Source organism: Lepisosteus platostomus, chromosome 8, assembly GCF_059453375.1.
Source record: "Lepisosteus platostomus isolate fLepPlt1 chromosome 8, fLepPlt1.hap1, whole genome shotgun sequence".
NCBI lineage: Eukaryota > Metazoa > Chordata > Actinopteri > Semionotiformes > Lepisosteidae > Lepisosteus > Lepisosteus platostomus.
In genome coordinates, this window is record NC_142618.1 from 58,597,666 (window position 1) to 58,623,177 (window position 25,512).

The window sequence follows — 25,512 nt, forward strand, 5'->3', positions numbered from 1 at the left end:
AATGTTTCTGACTCTTATTCGCTCTTTGTAAAGTTGTTACAAACGTATTTTTTTTGTTTACTTTTAAACTGTGAAATTTTCCGAATTTATCTGCTTGTGTGTCTACAGTACTGACTGACACGTTTGCGCCCAAAACAGATACATCTATGAATATTTTCACTGACATTTCGTTTGTATGAAAAGGAAAAGGTTAAGCCTTCTTCATTACTTTCAATGAACAGTCCATTATAGGTTGTTAGCAAACATATATTTTCTTTAATTTTAGTTACACTTCAAACAAAAAGAATATTTTAAATATAGCAACACCGGATGACCTACCAATAAGAGGGATCCATTTGAATAATCTAATTTCATTTTGGTTGTATGAATGGTCTGCTGCTCAAGTGCATTTCTACCTTCACTTCACTATCAATTTGCACAGGTTGTAACAGCATATGACATTTTGTACTTTGTGTTGTACGGGGGATAAGCAGGGGTTAATTTCATGATAAAGGCAGTAAAAAGTTTGTTTCTATTCCCGTGCGGAGTGAACCCCTCACTCCCCATGCCAGCCCTCACACTGCTCTCTGCTTTTGCATAGCAAAACTGCTCTTCGTCTTACACAAGTGTTTCTGACGAAATCAAAGATGAGGCCTGTCTGATTTAAAAAATTTTTTATGCATCTTGTGAGCTTTACATTTGCCTTAAAAAGCATAAAAAGAATGACACTCATAGTCTCCTGTACCTGTGCTAACTTGACCTTTAAAATGTACCTTTTGTCTTTTGGCTTAAGGTTTAACTAAAATTTTACAACAAAACATTTCTGGATCAGCTTCATTCGACTTGTAACCTTAAACTTGGGTGTTCCTGCTTTGTCCCCTCAGTCCAAAGAGATGAAACCTGACATCTCTATTTGGCTGGTATTTGACACCTAAAGATGTGTGAATAAACGAATGAGTGTCCCGTGCTGGACTGATGTCATGTCCCTGGTGCTCTGTAGCTTCCTTGTTCCCTGTGCCTGTCTGCTTACACACTGGCTCACTGCAGATTTCCAAGGACTGAATAAGTAAGTGGAAATGGACAGATGGGTGTTCCTCTGTAAGACAGGGTAGGCATCTGTGAATGACTTAATTTACTGGATTACGGAAACTGCAATCAACTGCAGTGCTGCCAATGTAAGCACACAAAGGATGCATTTTCAATTCCAACCCTGTACAAAAAAATAAACAGCCTGAAAGATCTGCACGCTGAGACAAGGTTCCTCTAGTATAGAATTTGGGAACTGATGGGAAAAGTAACAACGTCTGGAGAGAGGACTGAACAAGCAGAGCTACTTGTCATTTGGGAATGTGAACGCGCACACTAAGCTGGTTGCTATCCTGCAAAATCCAGATTTTAAAACGGGAGCACAACAGGGTAGCACTGAATTGAGTGGAGAGGAGAAGGAGGGATCCGTTTTGGACTGTAATTACTGTCGGAAATGGTAGGGAAATCCATTATTAAATAGTTTCACGGAGCAAGCGGTATCGATTCCCAAAGCATCGGCCTGCAGAACCACTGTGGCACATTAAGTGAGCCTCTCTACAGTGGTATACAGCATCTCAAATCTTCTCTTACTGCAGTGCCTCTGCAGTGCTGCACCAGGCAGATTAACCTTAGTCTGAAGCAGCAGAAAAAAAAACCCAAGGATATTGCTGCTGGAATTCCTTGATGTTTTCATTACAATCTGGCCGATCCAGTAAGCAGATAACGTGGAACTGCACTGAGCATTTCGGAGCTTGTAGTGTGAGGTGCCGTCCTTCACTTCACTAATGGACTAGAGCTCACTGACTTCACAACATTGATTTATACACAAACAACACAGCTCAATTTCAGGAAGACAGTGGCAAGAGCAATACTGACGCTTGGTTTCCCAAATCTTACCTTATGACTGTCGGGGTAATTTCAGCACAGAAGAAAATGCTCAGGCTGCTGACAGCATGAGAGGAAAACATGCCGATGATGGAGAAAGCAATAGAGAATTTTTTGTTCAGGGTCTCTCTCAGCTCTGGATAGGGTGGAAAAAAGAGAACACAATTTGGTTTTGAAACAATGTGCAAGGACCAATTCCACAGGTTAATTACAATTATTGTGCAGAATTTAAACAAACAACAGCCAAGACACCAGACAAAGCACATTGCTATTTTTGAAGAAAAGTATGTTTTAGGTGCTTGAAAATGGCATGCTTTTCTACAGCTCCTAGGTTGACCGAGTTCTGTTGTTCTGCAATTGCAGTATTTTTTCTTCTCAAGAATCTTTTCAAATCTTACTGAGCTTTGTCTCAGGAGTACATGAGGATGTTTAGTTTGCCGTGTAAACCAAAAAAAGAAAACACTGTCACATGAGATCTTGGACACTTTGAAGTGCAGTATGTCACAACAACCTAACAACCTAAGCTACATTTCCTTGGTGCAGTTTCACAAAAATAATCCTGGTAGTTTATCACAAACAGGTGTGACCAACATGATTCATGATATTTTTACACAATATATTTTTGAATTGTCTGCTGTGTAAGCTTTTAGTTCTTGTGTACATAATCCAGGTAAGGCTTACTCATCAATAGAATTATGAGAGGTTGTCAGATATACACACAAGAGAAAAAAAGACTAACTCTCCTTCTTGTGAAATTACAAGATTTGCATTCTGTAGTTCTGATGCAGGGAAATGTTGGCCTTACACTCTAAGCACAACAACGGAAAATCTTCGCACACACCTACAACACGAGCCCAGAGAGACCTGGATTTTCCCGTCCAATCAAATGATCCACGTCACGCTTTTGAAAAACACGTCCTTCAAAGTAAGAGCTTACTGATATTTTCGTGTCCACGGTCCATTTCACTTTGTTCAAACTGATTGATTACTAAACAAAAGACAGGAGCATTCAGCCGCCTATCAAACTGGTAGCAAGTGCAAACACGTAGGGAACTACCCGTCTCATATTCTAACAATGCCCGTCTCGTATTACCGCAGTACTGAGCGAGGAGAGGGCTGCAATGACCTACTGTACCACATTCTCAGCAGCCAGTTTACAGCTCAGGTGTAGGTGGAGGGGACCGGCTTCCTGACAGTTTCTCGAGTGAGCTGGAGTGACACAGAGAGTGACTCAGCTAAAGGATTTAAAGGATGACAGCAGCCTGGGTGGACTCATGGGGTGAGACCTTGCTGCACTGAGGAACCGTAACCTTGTACATTCATGCCACACCATCTCGCCTGTTAGGGAATGCTTGGCAATGCTTGCTTCTGGGCACCTCTGCTATTAATCACGGGAGTGATTCTTGTCAGCTGGGCTTCCTGAAGTGTTCCACCTCTGTGATCAGCCAGCACGCAGCAGGGCTACAGCCAGCCCTAAGAGCTGGTAAACAAATGAAGGGCAAACAAAAAAGCAGGCCTCTCTGACCTTGAGTGTTTATGTTGCTTAGCAATGAGATGCTGGTGTCTGCAGTGGGCCCTGCCTCCTTTCTGAATCTCTCTCTTTTTTTTAAATTTTACCACTACTTAAACGAAAAGAAAAAAAAGTGCTTGACTTGCTCTTGTCAAAGAGTATTTTTTTCTGCTTGAGGAACGTCTAGGAGTCAAGCAACGTCTTCTTCTGTTCATATAATGTACTGCTGCCCCCTTCTTCTTTTTTTAAAACTTTTGGGCCAATCGTATTTTGGGGGGGGGGGGGGGGGGGGGATTTTTCTCCCACCCAATTCAGAAAAGCCAATTGCAATTGTTTCTCACGTCTCTGCTGGCGGCTACGAACCCCGCGCCCGCACACAGGGAAGGGAAGAGCGAGGAAGAGGAGGCAGACATTGCCCACCCGCCCGTCCCGTCTCTTAACCCGTCCCCAGCAAAACAGGTCCCGCACAAGAGGATCAGCGCAAACGCGACCGGAGGCACCGCTGGCCTCCGAGCCCCAGGGGGCACTGTGTCGCCGAGAGCCCGGAGATCCCTGACCGACTAACCGCGCACACAGCTTTGCCGGGGGCTCAGCCTGTACTCTGCTCAGGTGCCTCGTCTGTCTCTGTTTAAGCTCGATATTTTTGTTTTTTTGGGGGCTGAAAATGAGACACTATGCTGCAAACTATTTTTTTTTCTTGCTTTCTATCTTCCGTTCTGGTCCAACCCAAGCTATTTGTTTGTCCCCCCTTAACCTCCAAGCTCTTTCCAAATCATACCCTTGCCGTTCAGACAGCACTTTTCTTGGAAACCTATCACCGTGCGCTCAAGACTCACATTTTAACACTACCCTGAAAGAACCGCATCACCACAAAAGACAGTGGGGCATTTTCCTATTTATCTGTGCTGAAAAATAATGTCTGCAGAAGAAGTTCACCTCTGGTGCATTCCGCTGGGTTTATACCTAGGAATGCAACAAAACAAGTTACTGTACTAGGAAACAACTCCATGGAGGTTCAGGGAGTTTCAGTGTCATTAGTTTTACGAGGAAGTGGATACACGTAAAAGTTTCTCATTTTTGTTGTTGTTTTGCTTTTAAATATCTAAGCCTTTGCAAAGGAATAAAATTACACCTAACAGTGAAATTGCACTAATTTCATACACTTTGGCCTGAAACCAACCCCATGTGTTCAGAGTATATAAACCATTATTTTTTTAAAGAAAAACACTTAAACTCCTCCTAAGCAAGAATGTGAAAATAAAACATAAACCAAAATATAAGGTACTTATTTACTGATATCATACTGCATCACTGTCACCTACAGAGCCACAAAATTAACCATGAAAATGGGCTTCTGATTATCAATCGCATAATTATTATATGAAAATACTGTCCTGCTGCACCTCTGCCATGCAGAGAAAAGTCAACATCTACCAAAATTAAAATTGTACAGGTATTCAAAACAAATATGTATGTATGATTCCTTGATCTTCCTCCTTCTTTATCTCATTTGCATCCCTCTGTGTTAATGGCATATCTACACACGATGAGAACAACAGGAACACTCCAGCATCACAAAATCGTACCTCCTGTCTGTCTTGGTCTCCCTGACAAGTTGTAAAGTGTCCTTTAAAATTCCACCCACATCTGGACCAGGGCTGCTGCTCATATCCTACAGCGCGAAACACTCACGCCCAACGATCACGTCCGCGTGGATTAAAGGCAATGATTGTCCAGGTGATTACAATATTTGGAGCATCATCGAACCCTCTGTAGGATTCACAGCTGACGCAGACCCTGTTTTCATACAAAGTCTGCCTCTGCAGTTCACCAGGCCAGTCTCTCCCTAAACAGTGGGATTGTGAAGAGCTGGATTCACTACACAAAACCAGCACTGCATCGGTACTGCTTTCAATAGTGTGCTCCCAATGTAGATGGCGTTCAGAAGGGCGTTATTTCAACGGGGAAGAGCAAAAATGTACCACATTTGTGTACAAAGAACTGATTGGGGTCAGCTTTATCCACCAATCGATCGGTGAATTCACAGAAAATAACAAATCCATACCTGAGCTGACATGGAGTATTTAATTTCCAATAATCATTCAAAGGGTATAGTGGCTATCACCTCCCTTGGGCTCTTTTATACTGGGATTTTTACCCAGTGGAAAACTGGGAGTTTTTCCCACTGATAGACGGAAAACACTCTATAATGTGAAAGTGAAAACACAATTCTACAGATCCTCCTAAATGAATTCCTTATTAGACTTGTGTCAAGAGACCAGTCATGCTACAAAATGAAGAAGTGGTTTAAACCTACAAGTCCCACCCTGCAATTTTTATACAATCAAGACAACAATAGCAAATATGGTTTCAGTTCATTATGCAACACCACTAACACAGAGGAAACATCTCAAGTGTGTTCAAAGAAAGAATGTGAGCTAGAATTCATCATGTGAGGTGATGACTGACACTAACAAGAAGAAAAGGTGAAATGTGCACCCCAGTTCTCTCCACTGGGTAAAACCTCTACATCAAACCAGATTATTGTTAGGAGATGAGTCTGGATGATGCTTCTTTTGTAAAAATACATTCTAAGACTAATAATAAAATAATTGTGCTGTTTATTGCAGTGTTTCACAAAAACTAACTAAACAATAAATATTTATGTTAAGCTTTTTCGTTCTCTAATACTTTTGCATCTGCTATTTACAAACAAGTTGTATACCCCAAATTCCATATCTAACACCACTGATCAAAGACCAGAAACAAACGGGTGTTTATTCGTACTTTACCTGTATCGTGATGAAGGCTGTACTTCCCTATCACTGGACACATCCCCCAAAAAAAGAAAAGAAAAGCAAGATGAACTCATCAGCAACATAAAGAAGTGCTGTCACAATCACACAATCAGCTTTTTTAAAAAGCTTGACATCAGACTGGTTTAATATTCACTGGTTTTAGCTAAATACACAATACATACCAACATGCCCCGGACTAGATGACATGCTACAAGCATGATAAAAGCTGACACAAGGGCGTGTATTTTTACCATGCATTCCCTCATGACCAAACGCGGAAAAGAAGGTACAAATGTCAAACCTGGCACTAGAATACTTGAGGGGGAATAAACCCCAGTGACACTTGAAACTGTATACTACAACGCTGTACGTTAGCCTGTCTCTTTAACCATGATATTTTTGTGTTATTGTTTGGGCTCAAAATGATAGACTATGCTTCAAACGGTAATTTTTTCTTGCCATCTGGCATTCTGGTCCCACCCAGACTACCGCTGTTTTTCTTCTTTCACTTCCAAGCAAATCGTGCTCTTATCGTCTAGACGGCACTAATTATTTTTGCAAACACTGCGGCGATTTCGGCGCCGTTTTCCGAGCAGGTCGGCTGGAAGGGTCAGGAGGGGGCAGGAGGCGACTCACGGTTGAGGAGGCCGAGCTGCAGCAGGGAGGCCAGCGCCGTGAGGATCATGAACATCAGCAGGCCACCCCTGCGCCCCAGGCACCCCACCGTGGGGCACAGGGCCAGGCAGGAGGCCACGGCGATGCCCGCCATCGTGTAGTAGTCCGCATAGAAATTGTGGAACATGGTTGTCTCCCGGGCCTCGGGGTCCATCATGCTCCTGGCGAAGCAGTGGTGAATCCCGTAACCTGCAAGTCTGGGAGGCAAGGGGGGGAGGGGGGTGAATTAGTGGATCCCCAAAAGTGATTGAAAGGCAAGATGGCGAGATAAAATCATGATGTCTGAATGGGGAAAATTAGAGACATGTTTGTGGAAGAATTCTGGGGGAGAGTTCATACAGCACGGGACTGACAAAAGGACGACCATTATGATGATACAGGTATGTAAAATATTTGGAAGTACTGTGTACCAGTAGAGGCAATAGAGGCTTCTAGAGAGAACAGTTCAGTCTTCCCGGCTGTAACCCCTATATTCGCTAGCTTCTGTATCAACGCTAAACTGATGACAGGCTCGTCTTGTGTAATGTGTGCAATATGTGCTGAAATTGTTTAGCATGTTGTCTCAGTGTAAGGACATCCCAATGTGTCCAAGAGAGTCACCCGATACAGTACATCGACCTTAGGTGCTTGCAGGATAGATTTACTGCTTCCTCAGTAAATTTACTGAATAATGTATCAGCAACAAATACACCACACTCCCACCAAGCAAGCAGCTGAATAGATTTCCTAGTAAGAGGAGGAAATAATGATCTTAAAATGCAATTAATGTTGCACAAAGCATTTCAAAATTGAAAAAGAACACATTTCTATGGTGACCACATACACAGTGAATAACAAAGCAATGAAGAAAACAGTATAATAACCTCCCAGAATTGAAAAGGTGTCGGGAGTATACTTACGAGTTCACACAGAGAACCACAATGTTCTTCCACAGGTTCCTGGTGCCAACCATCTTCACGATGCAGGTCTTCTTAGGTTTCTTATGAAGTTCTCGTTCCAGTTCTAGAATTGGACAGGAACAATTGCCTTTATATTCCATTAGGTTCCATAAGCGTAAGAGGATTCCAAAGCCTTTTAAAAACATTCTGTTGGAGCAGCAAAAATCCCCAGACTAAGGGTGTACAAGAAAGCTGAAAATAGGCTTAAGATATAACTTAAAACCTAAATTAACAGATCCCTGTGCTGTTGCATATTGAATCAATGAAGGTGAAAAATAACATCTCAGGGAAAACGTGCCTATTATCATTTACACACGATGTGCTTTAGAGTCGACAGGATTCAGCCTGACAGGGATAGATATGCAGTGTGAAACACCTGAAACGAGGGGATTGGGGACCATTTCTTTAACACAAGCTTCTAAGTATGGTCACATAATCATACAGCTAAACAACGAGAACAGAGGGAATTCATATTGCAAACATGCAAATGGTTTATTTTTTACCTGATATCTTAAAGCTAAAATAAACACTTGCACACTCTGGCAAGACCATTGCAGTGTGTTCATTCCACTTATTTGAGGAGAAATGTAACCTGTACAACTAAACACACCACTGCAACTCCACTCAGTACAGCAAGAGACAGTCAAGTTCTTGAAGGTTCCTGCCCCAGTTGTACAGTGAAACCAATGTGCATTAAACTGGATCTGAAACTCCACCTGTTCGGAGAGGATCTGTATCACACTACAGGCGACTGCGCAATGTCAGTCTGTCAGTTGTCAACAGCTGAAATAGACAAACTGGTCCCTTTAGCAAACAGCTGCATTCAGCCTATTCTGATCCTATCAAGTAACAACTGTATGTGCAGGAGTGTCTGCAATTCTCTCAGTGTGTACACATGACATTTTGGTTCTTTTCGGTATTTGGCGGATGCACAGTATATTTTACTCAATGCAACCACACTGTTAGCTGAAAAAACAGGTGACAGGTCCTGTATATATAATTAAGTATATATATTTCAGAGAGGTTTAGTGGTGCTGGTGAGGGAGTAGTATTTCACCTAATAATGTAACATCTGCTGTTCTGTGTTTCTGTGCTCTGTTATGCATGAGACCCTGATTTCCAACCTCGTGTAAACATAGTTCATTACGACTATTTTCCATATTTATCACAAACTGGTTTTCTTGCCTCATCAGAGAGCTGGATTGTGCTCCTGTCTCCCAATTACATAAACAGGCTTTTTATTACAGTCTCTTCGAAAGCAAGTTGCATTTCATGTTTTTAACAACAGAGTGCAGCTTGACATGTTCCAACCAGTCAATTCACACTCAGCCTGCACGCAGAAGTCAGCAGCAGTACCTAATGACTTCTAATGATTGGTTTCCTTGCACATGTACAGTATGCCCCAGGATTAGAGAGTGTTTGATCTGTATGTGTTTGAACAATGATAAAAATGAATAATCAGCCATTCAAGGAATCTGCCAGCAGTCACAAATCGCTGCCGATGTGCAGGGTTTGGAATTGAAGAGGTTTCTATGGAAACCACATTTCTGCAAATAATCTAAATCATCACCTATACACACAGCATCAGACTTCCTAGCTTAGAGGATACTGCCTTTTATTCAGCAACTGCAGGTCTTCAATTGATGAACTGCCCTAAAATAAATGCGTGTCCAGTAACAAAGGCATTAGGTACTGCCTACAGCTGTCTGCACTGGCAGTTTAAACATTTCAGAGCCTTTCCAACAAACTGACTTTTTACAGTAATGTTCCCTGATTTTTTTATATTTGTGTTTCTCCTGACCTGCTCTCGGCGCCTGTTCCTTCATTTTAGCCCACAGAACTAAAATGTCTGAAGCAACTAAAAATGTTTTCCTGAAATGAAATTCACGTTTGGCTGTGAACTCAATGAGTTAATTTAAATTTCTCTAAAAAAAAATCAACAGCTACGTGTGATAAGTAAAGCATTTCATAATTTTCAGACAAATGGATACTGATATAGAACTCCACACATTATCAAAGACAAAAATTAAACTGCACTGTGTTAAGTAGCAGGAGAATCGCCGCAAATAATAATAATGCACTATCGCATACTGCCACACAAACTCTACTTGTGAGGATGGATACTTTATAAAAAAGCAAGTGGATTTAAATCCAGCCGCTATGGTGGCTTGTACAATTACAGACAACACTCTACTGCCGACAATCAAGTTCAAGTTTCAGATCAAACCATAACAGAGATCAAGTGACACAGATCTGTAAGTTGTTCTGAAAGTGGTTTGTTTCTCTTTGCCTACAGCATTAAATGTTAGTTATTTTTATTGAAGCACGAGACCATTTGAGCGAGCTGTGAAAAGCATCCTTCCCTGAGGGCCATCAGAGCTCAACGCAGAAAAATAAAAATATTTTTAGCACGGCCTGTAACCAACTTCATTAAGGACAAAAGAGAAATGGACTCATTGACGTGGGCTGCCAGCTCCCCACCCCACACTAAACACCCCGTGCATAAAAAAAACAAACAGCTTTGAAATGAGTTACATTTCCCTTTGCGTCTCCCCATTCTGCTACAGCAACGATATTACAAGTAACTACCGCGATTTGCGTTGTTCGGCCCTGAAGCCTGAGGTTGTGTCCTTTCAATCTGCCACCACAACTGGCGGTAATGACTTTCAATCTCTTTCAAACAGCCTTAATTAACTTGGTTGCGGCACAGGCAGTGATGTGGTTTCATACATTAACCCAGCGGTTTGAAACTGTTTCTCTTTTCAAAGTAAAATGGCCCGGGCAGTGGAAACACTGATCTGCTAAAAGTTATGTACCACTACACCTTTCTTCTGCTCCTCCTCCTGCGAATTTCCCATTTCCAGATGGAAAGCGACTTCTGACCTGTTCATGACCCACTAGGAATGGACATCGGAGAATCTTCCCACAAATTTAATCTTGTTTAATCTTGCCTACAATTTATCACACTGTAGACTATCCACAGAGTGCTGCCATATTTGAAGGGATATTGCTCTATGGTCAAAATTAACTATACTGAAATTTGAATTTCTATAACATGACATGTTTGTGTTCCTGTGCTTGAGGGAACATCCCCTTAACACTCACTTTTTGTTTACTATTCTGAATTAAAATCCGCATGAGATAGATCCAAAATAACTAGTTTTGACATTCACGGACTTAACAGAGTATGCTCTTAATTGTTTTAAATAAACAGTTTCAATTGTGTGGATAACCTCACATTATCTGTTACTTAGTTATTACAGAATAACTAAAGTCACCCTGAGGGGACAATTTCTCATATTGTCTCATATTGACAGGAATACAAAAACGCTGCAGCTCACAGTAAGCTTACCTGAACTAATATTAAAAATTAATGAAAATGCAAGCAAAAATTTGGAAGTTGGAAACTTCTATTTCTAATTATTTTAACAAACACTGAGTTTATTGGCTGTATCCTCTGTTTCTTACCTGACAAGACTCCATTTGCATCGGACTCTGTGTTAACTTTGTTTTTTTTAGCGATCCTGTAAATCAAGGTTTGGGCTCTTTCATACTGTTGAGTGGCTAGTAACCACCTCAGGGACTCTGGGAAAACCCTAGAAATGAAGAAAAACAAAACCAGTCAGGAAAACTGCAAACATTATCCCCCCCCGCAACATTGATACATAAAATAAAAATACCTTTGAGAGTTTTCTACACACATTGCATGATTTCAATTAAACTTTAAGGAGAACATGACAACAGAAGAGTTGAAAGCACACAAAGTTGAAAATGAAAAGGGTCTCCCTATAAATACGTGCAACATCCTCTGTAAACATTTAAAACTATTATTTCCATTTCCTGTATTTAACATATAATAGGATAGCAGGGCTATTTTTCCAAACTTTCAGCTTCCAGAGACTCACAGCACACATTTTTATTTCTTGTAAGGAAATTCATTTTTATAGATTCTTTTATACTCTGGACACATGGAGTGAAAACACCTGCAAAACTAATTTTGTCTCTTTTATGAACGTTCTCTTTTAAGAAAACGATATTTGATTTATAAAAAAAGTAATTTGCCCGTTTCCCAGGAGTTACTGTCTTTGTGAGGATATTTTTGCCATTTAATCCTCAAAAATATAGTGACACCTTTGCACACAAGCTTGTATTCCTATATTTCTACTTAGCAATGGAAACATTTGAACACATCATGAGAACAATGTTGTTAAGAAAAGAAAATAGGTGTTTTAATGTAGGAGCCTACTATAGGACTAGGTAGGAACGTTCTGACTTAATAAATATAGCATGCTTTATTTTTTATTAATGCGTTCCAGAATTCTCCCCTGCATAGACAAGGAACATGCCACATGTGCTCCCGAAACACCAGGCCTTTTCAAAACGCACATATTATTCTCCTCTTTCCACACCAACGGGTGCTGAAAAGAGCCCTGTAAGTGGGACCAGAGGGCCTGTGTCAGAGCATGTTTGTATGATGCACACAACCCTCCGCTTGCCTGAACGCATAGTGGGAGTAAACTGCAGCACTACACTGCCTCTGCCCTTCAGCTTGTTTCATCACCTGGGGCAAGAGATTCATGAGATAAATATATAATTTATAAGAAAAATAACATATATATATATAATGTTATATATGAGAGATTTGTACATAAATATATCTGTATTCAAGATAAATATAAATACAGTATTTATATCTGTATGTAAGAGACACAGTATATAAAATAAATATATCTATATACTGGGAATATGCACAGGATGGCAGACATAGTGCGTTAATGATCAGCTCCACAGGGCATTCCTATTCGCCCTCCGAACATCCTTCAGGGCCTCAGAACCAGCGTCCGCCGTCATCCTCACCAAATGTAGGACATCATGAGAATGAAGGGACAGATGATGACAGCCTGCAGGACCTGCCAGTCGCGGCACAGGGCGGCCAGGCCGGGCATGAGCAGCTGCCCTCCCAGCACGATGAAGCTCGCCACCATGGTCACCGAGAACCGCCTTCCCGGGGGGCACAGCTCAATCCCTGCGGACGGGGAGAGGAGACAGAGCTTTACCTCGGCGCCCCCCTGGAACAGCAGGCAGGGGGCGCCGGGGCGCGGGGACAGGCCAGCAGGATCAAGGACGCTAACGTTGCCGCGGGCTGTGGGGCATTTACAATCCTGAAAACAACCCCTTTCACTCTGGGCTGTCGTTTCGTTCCCCGTCTTCTAGCGACATGCCTAGTCGAGGTTTCCCGAAAAGCTCCAGACTGTTTTAAGGAGCTAGCAAGAGACAAGACTTTGAGGATTGGACACGTTATCCAGAAATGACATGTTACGGTAGCAGATCCAGGATCCTGTCTCCTATGTTATGCTGGACAGGTGTCTGAAATGCTTAACTGCAAACCTCTCCTCTCCCTCTCTCTCTCTCCAGGACGGACATGTGTCAGCTAGACCCTTCCAGGGTGACAGGGTATGGATAATTCAGGGCTTGACACCAGATCCATTCAGCCCAGTAGAGAAGCTTGGAATTTTAATTAGGAACCCCCGAGGAACTGAATGATTCTCTGTATTCATCAGCACTATCCGTGCTTGAATAACAAGGCGACTCGGTCCTGTCACAGAATGTTAAAGAGCACTGCCTCAGTTGTGGCACTGTTACAGTGGCACTTGCATACAAACCAATTCATAAAACTAAAAACTTTTGTTTTTTAGACTTGTCTTACCATATACTTCATAGATTTTAGATTCGCCAGAGGTCATTAAGTTATACCTAGAGATTTTTCGTGAAATAACAAGTAAAGATATCCATTGGTTGTTACAGCCAAATATCAGCATCCAGAAAATGTTCTGACCAATATGTAACACCTTCTGAGACTAAAGAAATAATATTACATTTAGGTTTTAGGTAGTTTGGAGAGATTTTTCTTTGTAGTGAGAGAAAAGTTCTTAATACATGCCATAAGGGCACTAATAATAAAATGAGGAATAATAATGCATTATCACATAATGAAATAATCACATAAAAAAGATTTTAATGCATTTCATGATCATTTTTTCCCGACACAACAAAAGAAGTACAGAAAACTGAAATATTTTTTAAACAAAAAGTTCAGTAAATTGACTGAATTCCACTACAAACAACAGTGAGACTTTCATCATAAAGAACACATAACAGAACAAGTGTTCATTTGTTTCCATTAATGTTTCATTTGGTACAATGGGAAGAACTATTTAGTTAAACTGGAACATTTCAGGTCAATTTGAACACAACCTTCCCTTCTTTCAGTAATTCGTGTTTAGAAGCTCTAGGCCAGAGGTGAGTCACTGTGTAACTGTAATCGCAGATCTCTGTTTGAGATGTTTCCCAATGCTACAAACCCTGATGGATCTCCCGTACATCAGTTTAGGAAAGTTTCTCAAGAAAACTAATTGTAGAAAGATGCAGATTTACTATGGCTGTGACAGAAATCTGACGCCAACTAACACAGAAGTAGCAAATAAAATGTGGTCAAAACATACCACATGAAATAAATCACATCCTGCAAAAGGTTTTTTTATTCTCTGCATGCTGCCTCACTGTCTTATTTAGCTGTCATTACTATTTAAATCATATGCTTCTGTACAGCTCTCTATTTCATTTAACAACGTTAAACTGGTGCACCTAAATATTAAGATTATCAGTGCTTGTAACACCTCTTAGAGCTGGGATTGTGTGCAACAGCCAGAATTTTATACCAATTAAATATTTGGGGTAGTCTGTGGAACACATGCAAAGCTTTCTTATACAGTATGTTGTCATTCAAAAGAAGAGAATAATAAAGTAATGCGATTGAGGAGAATTGTTTGCACTATAGTTAATTTGCTTATGTACAGCGGGACGAAGAATAACTGTACAACTTAAATTTCTGTACAATAGATACATTTTTTACCTCATTTGGTAATCAAGCCAAATTGTTTAACCTCCAGTGTTTTACTTTTACAGCCCACATACAGTATTATTTCCTCCACCTGCATCGCGAGACGATTATGAGACTCGTTTCGAAGGTGTGATGCCAGTACTAAATGTTACTGCGCTTCAGTCCGGCTCAGTAAGTTTTTGTTCACTTTTCTGGAAACTCTGCTGGTTATGGAAATACATGGAGTAACATCAACATCACGCTCTAGCCTGATCGCATCAGACCTCGAAAAGCTATGAAATGGTGCTCTATGATGATAAAGCAAACAACATATTGGGTATAGATGTAGCTGCAGACATTAATGTATACATTTGTATATAACTGGATATATGACACTTCATCCTAATATCACATTGTATATGTTGAAGACTTAAAATACTGCTTGGCTACCACACTGTACTGTATATTATAAATATTATTGGACATAAGTTTAATATATTGCTATTAATTTGTTACCCCAGATCCATTGGAGCTGTACCCAAATCAAAACATGGACATTGTGTGCTGCATTCAGTAACTGTGAAAAAACGAACTATGGAAAACTTTGGGAAATAGCAGGACTCCTCTTTTATGTTGTATAATCACTGATAAAGTAGATTATGGATAACAATGCTCCTACAAGCTCTGCCCAAAGACATGTGGCCATATAGCACATTATATTGCAATATCATTAAAATAGAAATGGCAATTCATTTTTGTTTTAGAGAACCAATTAAATAAATCAACAGCCTAAAGCGACAGGTGAATGGCCTTACATTTACCACAAGAGGGAGTAGTCTTTTTTTTTTCAAACTGGTTATAAGGGAAGAAAGGGAGAGAATGAAACTGATGGTCTGGCCTGAAAAAGGAGGCTTTAGTACAAGTATCCAAAACCCTCGTCTTCAGAATGAACAGTCAAACACGAACCACAGGGCGCAAGAGGATACGTCGCGGATGTGCCTTTAAAGCTGAGATCAGGAAGCCCTTCTTATCCAAAGGTTTATGGTTATGTGGAACAAGCCGCCCAGCCATGCTGTTGAAGCTGATACCCTGACTTCTTTCGGAAAAACAGCTGGAGTCAAGAGCCTTCAATCAATTAGCTGCTAACTTCCAAATGGGTCAGATGTGCTGAACGGTCTATTCTCATCTGTTAATTTTTTTGTGTTCTTAATTACACTATTCCTGGTGTGAATTCCGAAATAGTTGGTAATGACTTTATTCTCATCAAGCTTTATATTGGGGGGGAAAAAAAACGGATATGTCTATAAAAAAGTACTCGGGATTTAATTTCCATACATCACCATAAAAATCATTATAAAAAAGCTGATAATGTTAAAGCAAATAGCGAATTTTTAGATTTAATAAATGTGAACATTCAATAAGTTACTAAACTGAAAACAATTTCAAAAGGTTTTTCAAAATGTAATGGTTTTACTAATTTATAGATTTTTATTAATTATAAATATAATATGTATTTATATAACCTCCACATCAAAACCATATTAGTGCAATATGAATATCTTATATAATATTTAGACAAAGCAGGTCTATCTTTCTACACTTACATTAATGGCTGCATTACTGTCAGGTATTTAAAAATGTATGTAGTCAAGGCTGAGATGGTAGCTTTCTGGCAACAATGCTTTCTGTACTAAAAAGAGCCTTGACATAAATGTTAATAAAAGCTTCAGAAATTCTTCTTTTACTTCAACCCGAAAAGCTCCTTCCATCGCGACAGACAACCTTTATGGAACCCAGCCGAGACTGTGCATAATTTAAAATGTCAATCATGTATCTTTTACTGCTTCCTCGCAACATCCCTTATTAAAATTGGACATTTTGGGTCATTACAGCTCAGTGCTAAACAACAAAGCGAAACCAAGCAAGTACTGTACGTCCTCAGTGTACAACAGTAAGTCAAGGTTCTGTGGAGAGCATCAAGCTGAAGAAGAGGTGAGATGATTCAGCACATACTTGAACTTTACCCAGTGAGAAACTGCCTACAGTACATAGCCTTCTCATCTGTTCCATTAAAGGTGGTGTGGGCTCATAGCTACAGCACCAGGACTAGGATTTCTGAGCTCTCAGGTTCAAATTCACCTCCAATCAACCTTGAACGCTTCTTTGAGACCCTTTGTACCTTCGACAAGAAAGCTGACCCAAAAACATGAGGACGGGCACCTTTTCCCAAAAGACAGAGCCCCATACATTTTCTGTGTTTTCGGAATGAAATACATCGGGCCTAATTTCTGTGTACTGTCATTTTTTTTTTCTGTGAATAGTTCATTACAGCCATCTAATGATGAAGGACAAGCAGTCAGCTATATGCAGACTGTGCAATAGTGTCCAGTGAGAGAGGATTCAGGCCTGGCAGAAAAGGGAATATATCCGTCTTGATGCAAACTACCTCTCTCTACTTCCATCAGCCTATCAGGAGCTGACAACCTCCCAGCCTGAGATTTTGGTTGAGCTTGTGCAGTAGTTAAAAAAATGAATTTACCGACACCGAAGGATGTAAGCAAATCCAAACTGCCACCGGCGTCTGGTTTAATGATGTCAGTAACAAAACACAGTACTGGCATGCACATGAAGTACCATCACATTTAAGTTGAAAAACAATATTGAAAACTCAACCGATGTTACATTTCTGTCGCTTCTGCAGCAGAACCCTATAAAGGTCTTTAAATGAAAAAAGAAAAACGTGTTGCAATTTGTGACATAAACAGTCCATGAAGATGTTTCTATTTTCAGTTCTATAGAAAATCACTCTGTTGGTGAGCCAGGCTCCTCTCAACACTTAGAGGAGTGTAGTCAACAGACAGCTGTCAAAGCAGAAAAACCACAAGAACTCTGAAGGTGCCTCCACAATGCTTTAATTTATTTTAAAAATATGCATACATCCCTTTCCAGGAGGGAAATAGAAATATATCCAGGATTAGCAAGACAAAACTTTCATCTTTCTTTGTAATCCTGACCAGAAATTCTATTCATTTTACAATTCAGTATACTGCAAAGCTTGCCTTAAAAAAATCCAGTTTAAGAGTCACAATCTGTCTTGCCAAAAGTTATGTCAAAGAGGCAGTGTTCTTGGATAAAGATGCACCATAGCAAGTTCTTTAATGTTCAGAATTAAATCAAGCAGATTTCCATAGACTTACTAAGATAATTAGGCTTGTGTTGAAAATGGAAGTATTATGAAACATTACTTAGAATGGAAAAATACCAAAACATGCATACTGTACATAATATAATGTCTTATATAAAATAATAGTCACACACAGACAATTATTCTTCCCTTTCAGCCAATAAATACATTGTGTTAAACAACTATTTTCTAACTGCTTTATCCAATACAGGGTCACTGGGAAGGCATAACTTATCCCTGCAAGCTGTGTTAAACACTAAAAAAATATACAGTACTGTATGTCCACTTCATAGTGAGACAGGCAGAGTCAGCTATCAAAGTTTTCTTAAGCAAATAAAAAGAAGACAGGAAATTAAATGGGCACTTGGTTACAAAGAATGAACAAAGCCCTTTTATTCCTACAAAATATAAAATCTCAACATAACTAAACAGAAATGCCTAAAAACCCGTTTGTTTTCAAATAGAAAAAACAATTACTGCACCTTTTCTGCTGTTCCTACATTCTTTCTTAAATTACCAGCTTAATTTCAGACTTTTCAATATCCAGTGTGTCCGTCTGTCGTAATATTTCTTTGAAAACTAAATGTTCTAAAAACTAAACCTTCCGTTCAGAAAAAATAGCCTTTTGTAATGATTATACATCTTATCAGGGTTTCATCTACACTTTTCAGATTGCTGGTTTTACAAAGAAAAGGTTAATACTAGAGAAATACTTTCGAGAGAAAGTGGCTTCAGAAAACAAATCCGTAAAAGCGATATGGCACAAACAACAACCAGCAAAGCAGAACAACAGCGCATTGTAGAACACTCTCTTCAATCCTGTTTCATATGACTGCTTATTGTATTGTATAAAGTAAACAGATTGATGACAGGAGTCAATGAGAAAATGTGAAATGCCATTTGTGGAAAAAAAAAATGGAAACATTTGCCAAGATCCAAATCAAACAAACAAGGACATACTTATTTTCGTGATTCTGTTTTTAAAACTACATCGTGCAGTAATGTGCAGTAATCAAGGTATTGTCTTTCTGGTTCTATAATTGAAATGAATGAAATAACTCGGCCATCTGAACAGAAAACAACTGGAAAAAGAACGTACTGCCGTTTCATAGGGCTGGTGTTATTGAGACAGTGACACAGCCGAGAACTTGAGTGGAACAGGTCAGGTGAATCACCTCGCTCAAGGATGCAACAGCCACCTGGGATTTGAACCCACAACCTCCCAGCTGAAAGCCCAGAACCCTGATCACTGTGACACACTGCTGCTCCATAAATATTCATGTATGATCTAAAACAACCGACAGAAGCGAATTAATCAAACTAAAGGGCTCGAGTCTGATGGCGAAGTGCACCGTGGTAAAGTAAAGTGAACCTAAAATTAATGTGACCTGAAAAGCAAAAGACAATTAACTTCTCCACTTAGTAATTTATTTTACGAAGTGAGCAGCTTGTGGAAAAGACAGATACGTCATCTGAATACATCTGGATAAGACAAATCACATTTGGAACAATCGGTGCCGAGATGGTCACAACTGTGCTAATTATCCTTGGTCACTGTTGTAACAAACAGGTTATTGTAGCTCTCCTTGCATTTAGTTTAAGATGTACACTAGTAAAAATAGTGTGAAAACTTATCAGCACACTGCAGTAATGCAGTGATCCAAGCAGATCACGTTTAATTCACAGAAGCAGGTTTTTTTAAAATCCAACATTGTTTCATTGTCCAAACAATTTGATTTAGTGAGTTAAGTGTAATCTCGTTCACTTGTAAATTTCTGTTGCTTTGTGTTTAGTATTTCAATTAAAATATTAGAAAGTTGACAAACAAAAAAGCATTCAGCCCCCTTAGATCACTTGGCTACTAGCAGCTAATTGATCTGAGGATGTTATCCAGCTGTTTCCTCAAAGAGGGATAAGAGGTTAGGGTACTACTTCAGCAACGAGGAAATACAGGATAGTTTTTCAAGTGCAGGAACTGAACAGATCCAGAGGGTTTTGCTCAGTTTTCTTGTCCAGTTCCTGAAAAAGATGTTGATGTCTTTTTCCCACTGACTTGTGTCCCAATCAGAAACACAAACAGAAACACCATTGTGTTTGTTAACGCTGAACAAGTTGTAAATTCCTCCTTTCTGCTGCCAACCTTAACCTCAGGTATCTCAGTCACTAAGTTGATTGTTGTAGCTGGGTGTGTACAGTTTCCTTCTACCAGCGTCAAGATTTTTATGAGTCACTTTCAGCACATCCAGATGAGGGATACAGCACATTAGCACACAATTGTCAGTGAAACCTTATTAACTGGGAAGAATCAAAGTGGATCTTTCACCACCATGATAAAACAGATGGTAGATTTGTATAAAAAATTCCCATAGAGTCTGGAATCATGAAACACAGAGTGTATAACAAACATTTATATTTATTTATATTGTTGATCTTTCTTTGGTTTATCATTACTGGCTGATGTGGTGTATCTGGGATACTTCATGTGTATGAAAAGAAATGTTTAGCACATCAGACCTCAAAATGAAGTGAATAAACAAGTGGAAATTATTTAATCTCATGGTGGCGAAATCCTTAGTTGCAAAATAATCTTGAAAGCAGTGTCATTCCTTCCGAAAACAATCATATTGCGTCAGTGTGAAATTTCTCTGCTCATCTCCCATTTTGACTCTAGGCAGCGCCACATGAGTCTGCTTAGTAACCATGGAGACCATACACACCTGCATGGGCAAGACTACTAAAAAATACAAAACACAAAGATGAAAGAAATCTACATCTAACCCTCTAAATTCTGAAGAAAAGGCGATGAGGAATCCAAAACAGAATTACAGCTAACATCATTTCCAGTCAGCCACAGTCTCTCACATGACTAATTTACCTTAATGGCAGCCACTCCTTTTAGCACTTCTGCAGAAACACCAAATGCATTATTAAAATAAGCAGGCATAACAATTAATTGATCTTTCTGTTTATAAAGAGATCAATATAATGCCCTAAATACAGCAGTAAAACTGGGCTATTACTAAGTGGCACCTTAAAATGTTTGCATTTGCGTACTTTAATCTCATCTTGTAAAATCAGACAAACTGTGCCCAATTTCTGTTGAGATGTCTTTTGGGGGTGATGGGGGTAGTGGTGTAAAGCACATTTTAGATCTCTGATGGAGGAACGTTTTTCTAGAAACTCCTTGAACTCCCTTCATTCTCCTCCTATCAAAAGGGCAAAGGTCGTGCACAAACTCTAACTTGCCCTCCCGTACAACTACAACAACATATGCTGATGCGGCCTAAATACCGCTGTCATGGAGTACCACTCGAACAGCTTCATAAAGGCATGAAAACTACCACCGCCATTTCAGGATTAACACAAACACTCCCCCAAAGAACAGAAGGATCGTCCCACGGAGACATAAAGACAGAAAAAAAAACTATTTCTTTTCAAGAGCTTGCTGTAATTATTTAACAGCAAATGTCCGTGCGCAGTTGAGGGCTTAACGTACGAGCAGCATGAGGAACATGAGCCAGCAACTGTATTCTGAAACCGAGAGAAAGTAGTTTGTGGATGTCTTTATGTTTTGAACTCTGTTCAACTGGGAAAGAATTTCTGGCAAATAAAATCTAATAACCTCTGAGTTAGTCAAGGCTTTCGACTAAGGTCAAGTTAAGACCTCTGAAAAACATTCAGAAGCTCAGACTTTAGAAAGATCTTTTAAAGAGTTATTAGCTACTAACAAGACCAAAACCTGCAGTTCATTCTCACTGTTTGGAGGTCAGACAGCTCTAATGAAGAGATGGAAGTTGTTGAATTCTAATGTACTGAACAGGAATGTCGTAAATATGGAGCGTAACGTTTTAAAGGCACTGATTTACGGCTGGTCCAAAAATCATTCACTTCTGCAACCGCTGCTTTTCCATTCCTAGATACTGCTTTTTCAGAGCTGACACAAGATAAAGTGTCTAGGCGGTGCAGTGGCTCTGTGGCTAAGGATCTGCGCCTGTGGCTGAAAGGCTGCCGGTTCGTATCCTGCAGCCAGCAGAGGAATCCTACTCCGTTGGGCCCCTGAGCAAGGCCCTTAATCCCAACTGCACCAGGGGTGCCGTATAAATGGCTGACCCTGCGCTCTGACCCCAAGCTTCTCTCCCTGTCTGTGTGTCTCATGGAGAGCAGGTTGGAGTATGGGAAAAAAGACAAATTTGCAAGAAATTGTATATGGCCAATAAAGTGATCTTATCTTAAAGTAATAATAATTGTCTTGAGGCAGACAAGACCGCTCATGGCAAGAAAACATTGTTCTTATGTGTGTAAAAATAGTGAAGAGCTCACAGCAAGCTCTGTGACCATATCCATTTGTTACATGTCAATAGAGACACACAGCAAACACGTAAAGAACTTAAGAGTAATTTGTGTGACCTTGATACTCAGCCAGAGGCTGCTCTCTGTGTTAATTGAATTTGGTTAAAACCTCGTTTATATGAATGAGCCAGCCATCTCCCGGATGGAAAAGGCATGGGAAGATGAACTATGCCTTTTATCTAACACCAGCTTAGGTTTCATTTAAAAACGGCTTTGTAAATAGAAACCAAATAAAACCGAAGAAGGATTTGTTACACTGGAGTTCCAGCAGACCATGTCCAGTGACGAGTTGAGCAATTTGACAGTTTCTGGCCTATTTCTTTGTGGAGAAAAAGTAGGTGTTGTCTTCACATGACAGTGTGTGCAGTGTGTGAAACGAGCTCCTAAAGCTGTTGCTTGGAACAATTAAATGCTTCTTCTGTGACCACACAGCTGCTTATCAGAATTCCCAGGTTTTTCGAAGAAATCGCAGACTTGTGCAAATGCTCGAAATATTTTCTGAAACCAGACTGTCCAATATGTAATCTGGTAAATAATTATGCTTAATGTTCACACCGTTAAGATAGAATTACATTTTTGGTCTACGTTCAATGAACTGCAAAACTACTAACAGTCTTCACTTGAACCTTACAGACCCATACTATACTATTTCTTCCGTACAATCCAATTTCTTTTCATACCTTTTCATAGCTGTGTTCGAGGATGTTGCACGTTAAGAACTTAATTACGACTGCACAGGGTAAAAATTTATAGATTCAAACAATTGTGGTTTTACCAGCATTTCACTTTCCAAAATAAAAGAAAATTTGCTGTTTGAATTCTGAAAGCTGTCAGGCACAGTATCAACTGATGTGATGTACTGTATCAGATGTTCATCATTTTGGTCACAACTGTGTTTCAGGAATCCACCCATTTGATCTCATTAAGGTTAATGAAATCACTGTCAATCCAGCAGCAAGTTACCAAGGTAACACTGTCAAGAAAGAAGGACGTTTCCAAGTGTGGTAAAAATGCAATATTTCCTTATGTTAGCACACAAAGACAGAACATGCTGAGTAGAACATGACATTGTGCAATTATATAAGAATGTATTACATAAACTTAATCAATAGGGAGAAAAATACTAAATTCCAAAGACAGACAATAAGAAATCTCCACCCTGCCTTGGAGACCGCATTAGCCAAACCCACTCAACTATTTAACACATGCTGGATTTTAATACGCGACATAAACCCCAGGGCACAGACCTTGAACCAGAGGGTGTAGACCCAGTGCTCTAAGAATACAACAATTTCTACATCAAACTTTGGTGGGAAGATTTTACACAGTTGACACCCATACTTATAAAAGGCTTGCTCTTACTGTAGGTTTACCCCCTTGTTCTATATAAAAACAAGGACAAACCAGTTAACTCTCTTCAAATTACAATTAAATGTTTAGGCTGCATATAGTACATAATAGGGATAACTACAATATACTGTAGAATGTTTCTTGGGAAGAAATGATTTGTATTTTAAGCCTTTGTGAACACAAGTGTTGAATAATGTAATATATACCTAAAAACATTGCTCTCTCACTTAAGTGTCATTAGGCATCTCCTTGTGGTTATTATACAAACCCACGTTTTTATGCAGTAGATTTGAATCTTAACATTTTACTATAAATGAACAAACAAAACTGATAACGGTTTAAATCGAAGTATTCATTATTATTCCCTGACACGCATGGGGGAAGAAAACAACATCAAACTGCTTTTGTTATTTTAAGATTTCCCTAAATGCAAAACTCAGAATGGTTGTTTTTATTGTATATATTCTTTTATATTTTCTCTTTGGGATTCACTTTCCTGACTCTCGCATACCGTAGAATAAATTAACCCATTTATGAAAAAGAACAGCTTTGCTTTATCTTTCCTGGCTTTTGATCACTGCAACATCACACAGCGACTCCCACATTCTTGTCACTGCAGTTAGTGAGCTGGAGAGGAGCAGTTGCTGGCAATTCTGAGCCTCAGCTCAGCAGTTCCCGAGAACACTGCTGCTAGAAAGATCCCTTTGTTGCTGAGCGTGTGGTAAATAGGGAGAAAGAAATGGGATGCACCAGGAACAAGCGTATTCTGTCTTCTTGACTATGACAAACAAAGTATCGGTGCCAAAGAAGATCTGCATAAACCATTAACTGTAAATCAACAGCAGCTTTTCTTTTAGGGGCTTTTGTGTTCTGAGAAAGAGTGAATTGTACTGTACCTTCTTCCCTTTCTTGCAGCATATCCCACAATGCCTTGCAAAATACCCTCAACTTTAGCACAGGCAAATGTGATTCAGTTGCTCTCTGTTCTGCTTCAAAGGGTAGAATTCTAACTATGAATGCCGGCTTTGGGGAAAAAAATGTACTGCATTTCTTCCATCACAAGACAAGAACTGAGGTTCATTGGTGGGGAAAAAAGACAATTCACAGCCTAATGGCTAAAATACCCTGGCATGAATCACCAGTACACAAAACAGACAGGGGGTCAGTTCTTTTTTCTTTTTTTTTTTGGAGGCACAAACACAAAAGAAAAGTAAGGCATTGTGTGGCAGCGTGGAGGAGTGGTTAGGGCTCTGGACCCCAACTGGAAGGTTATAGGCTCAAATTCCAAGTGGGGAAAGTTATACTTCACCCCTGAGTAGGGTCCTTACAAAGGGCTTCAGGAGTCTTGAACAAGGGAAACAGCCGTGTGGTAGAAGCTCTTTCACGAAACAGCAGGATGAGATCGTCAGATACTTGAGCTAAAGAACTCCAGATGAGCTAGACAGGCCAAATGGCATCCATTTGTAAACGCTCTCATGTTCCTATATTGGTCTCCTTGGCCTAAAGTCAAATGCTGGGTGCGAATTACAAAAGATAAAAAGTACAAATGTACATCTTGGTACTCCACAAGTTTCCAGCAGCATGGTGCTGTACATCGAGCCAAGGAATCATGGGGGACTGGTGACTGCTTTAATGAGGAGGTGTGTAATGCAGGGAGACATGCTTCTCAGCAGTCTCTTTCAATTGTTAAGGCGAGGAAGACAGGGGCTCGATGGGCACTCATTACACTTCCTCTGAGCTTTTGATGGTAATGAGATTGTACCATTACGCACGCATCATACCGATCACAATGGCGTTAGAGAGCTCACAAGATGCCCTAATGTTACTCTGTTTGGGAAAAGTGTATGCTGTTGCAATGGAAAGGTTTTCTACACATTTCAGGAAAGTGATTACCGAAATTCATAAGTTTACAGTACCTGAGACCATGGTCGTAAGTC

General features: G+C 39.9%; 1 protein-coding gene across 2 annotated transcripts in view; it reads right to left on the reverse strand.

Annotated features, from left to right (window-relative positions):
- slc22a23b (solute carrier family 22 member 23b) overlaps positions 1-25,512 on the reverse strand; it is a 54,766-nt gene that overhangs the window by 3,647 nt on the left and 25,607 nt on the right. For both annotated transcript variants that reach the window (XM_088644088.1, XM_088644087.1), the window contains exons 5-10: positions 12,669-12,837; positions 11,280-11,407; positions 7,773-7,875; positions 6,835-7,070; positions 6,193-6,225; positions 1,903-2,026 (exon numbers count right to left, since the gene is read on the reverse strand). In XM_088644088.1, coding sequence (XP_088500214.1) covers positions 1,903-2,026; positions 6,193-6,225; positions 6,835-7,070; positions 7,773-7,875; positions 11,280-11,407; positions 12,669-12,837 — 793 coding nt within the window. The remainder of the gene's footprint in view (positions 1-1,902; positions 2,027-6,192; positions 6,226-6,834; positions 7,071-7,772; positions 7,876-11,279; positions 11,408-12,668; positions 12,838-25,512) is intronic.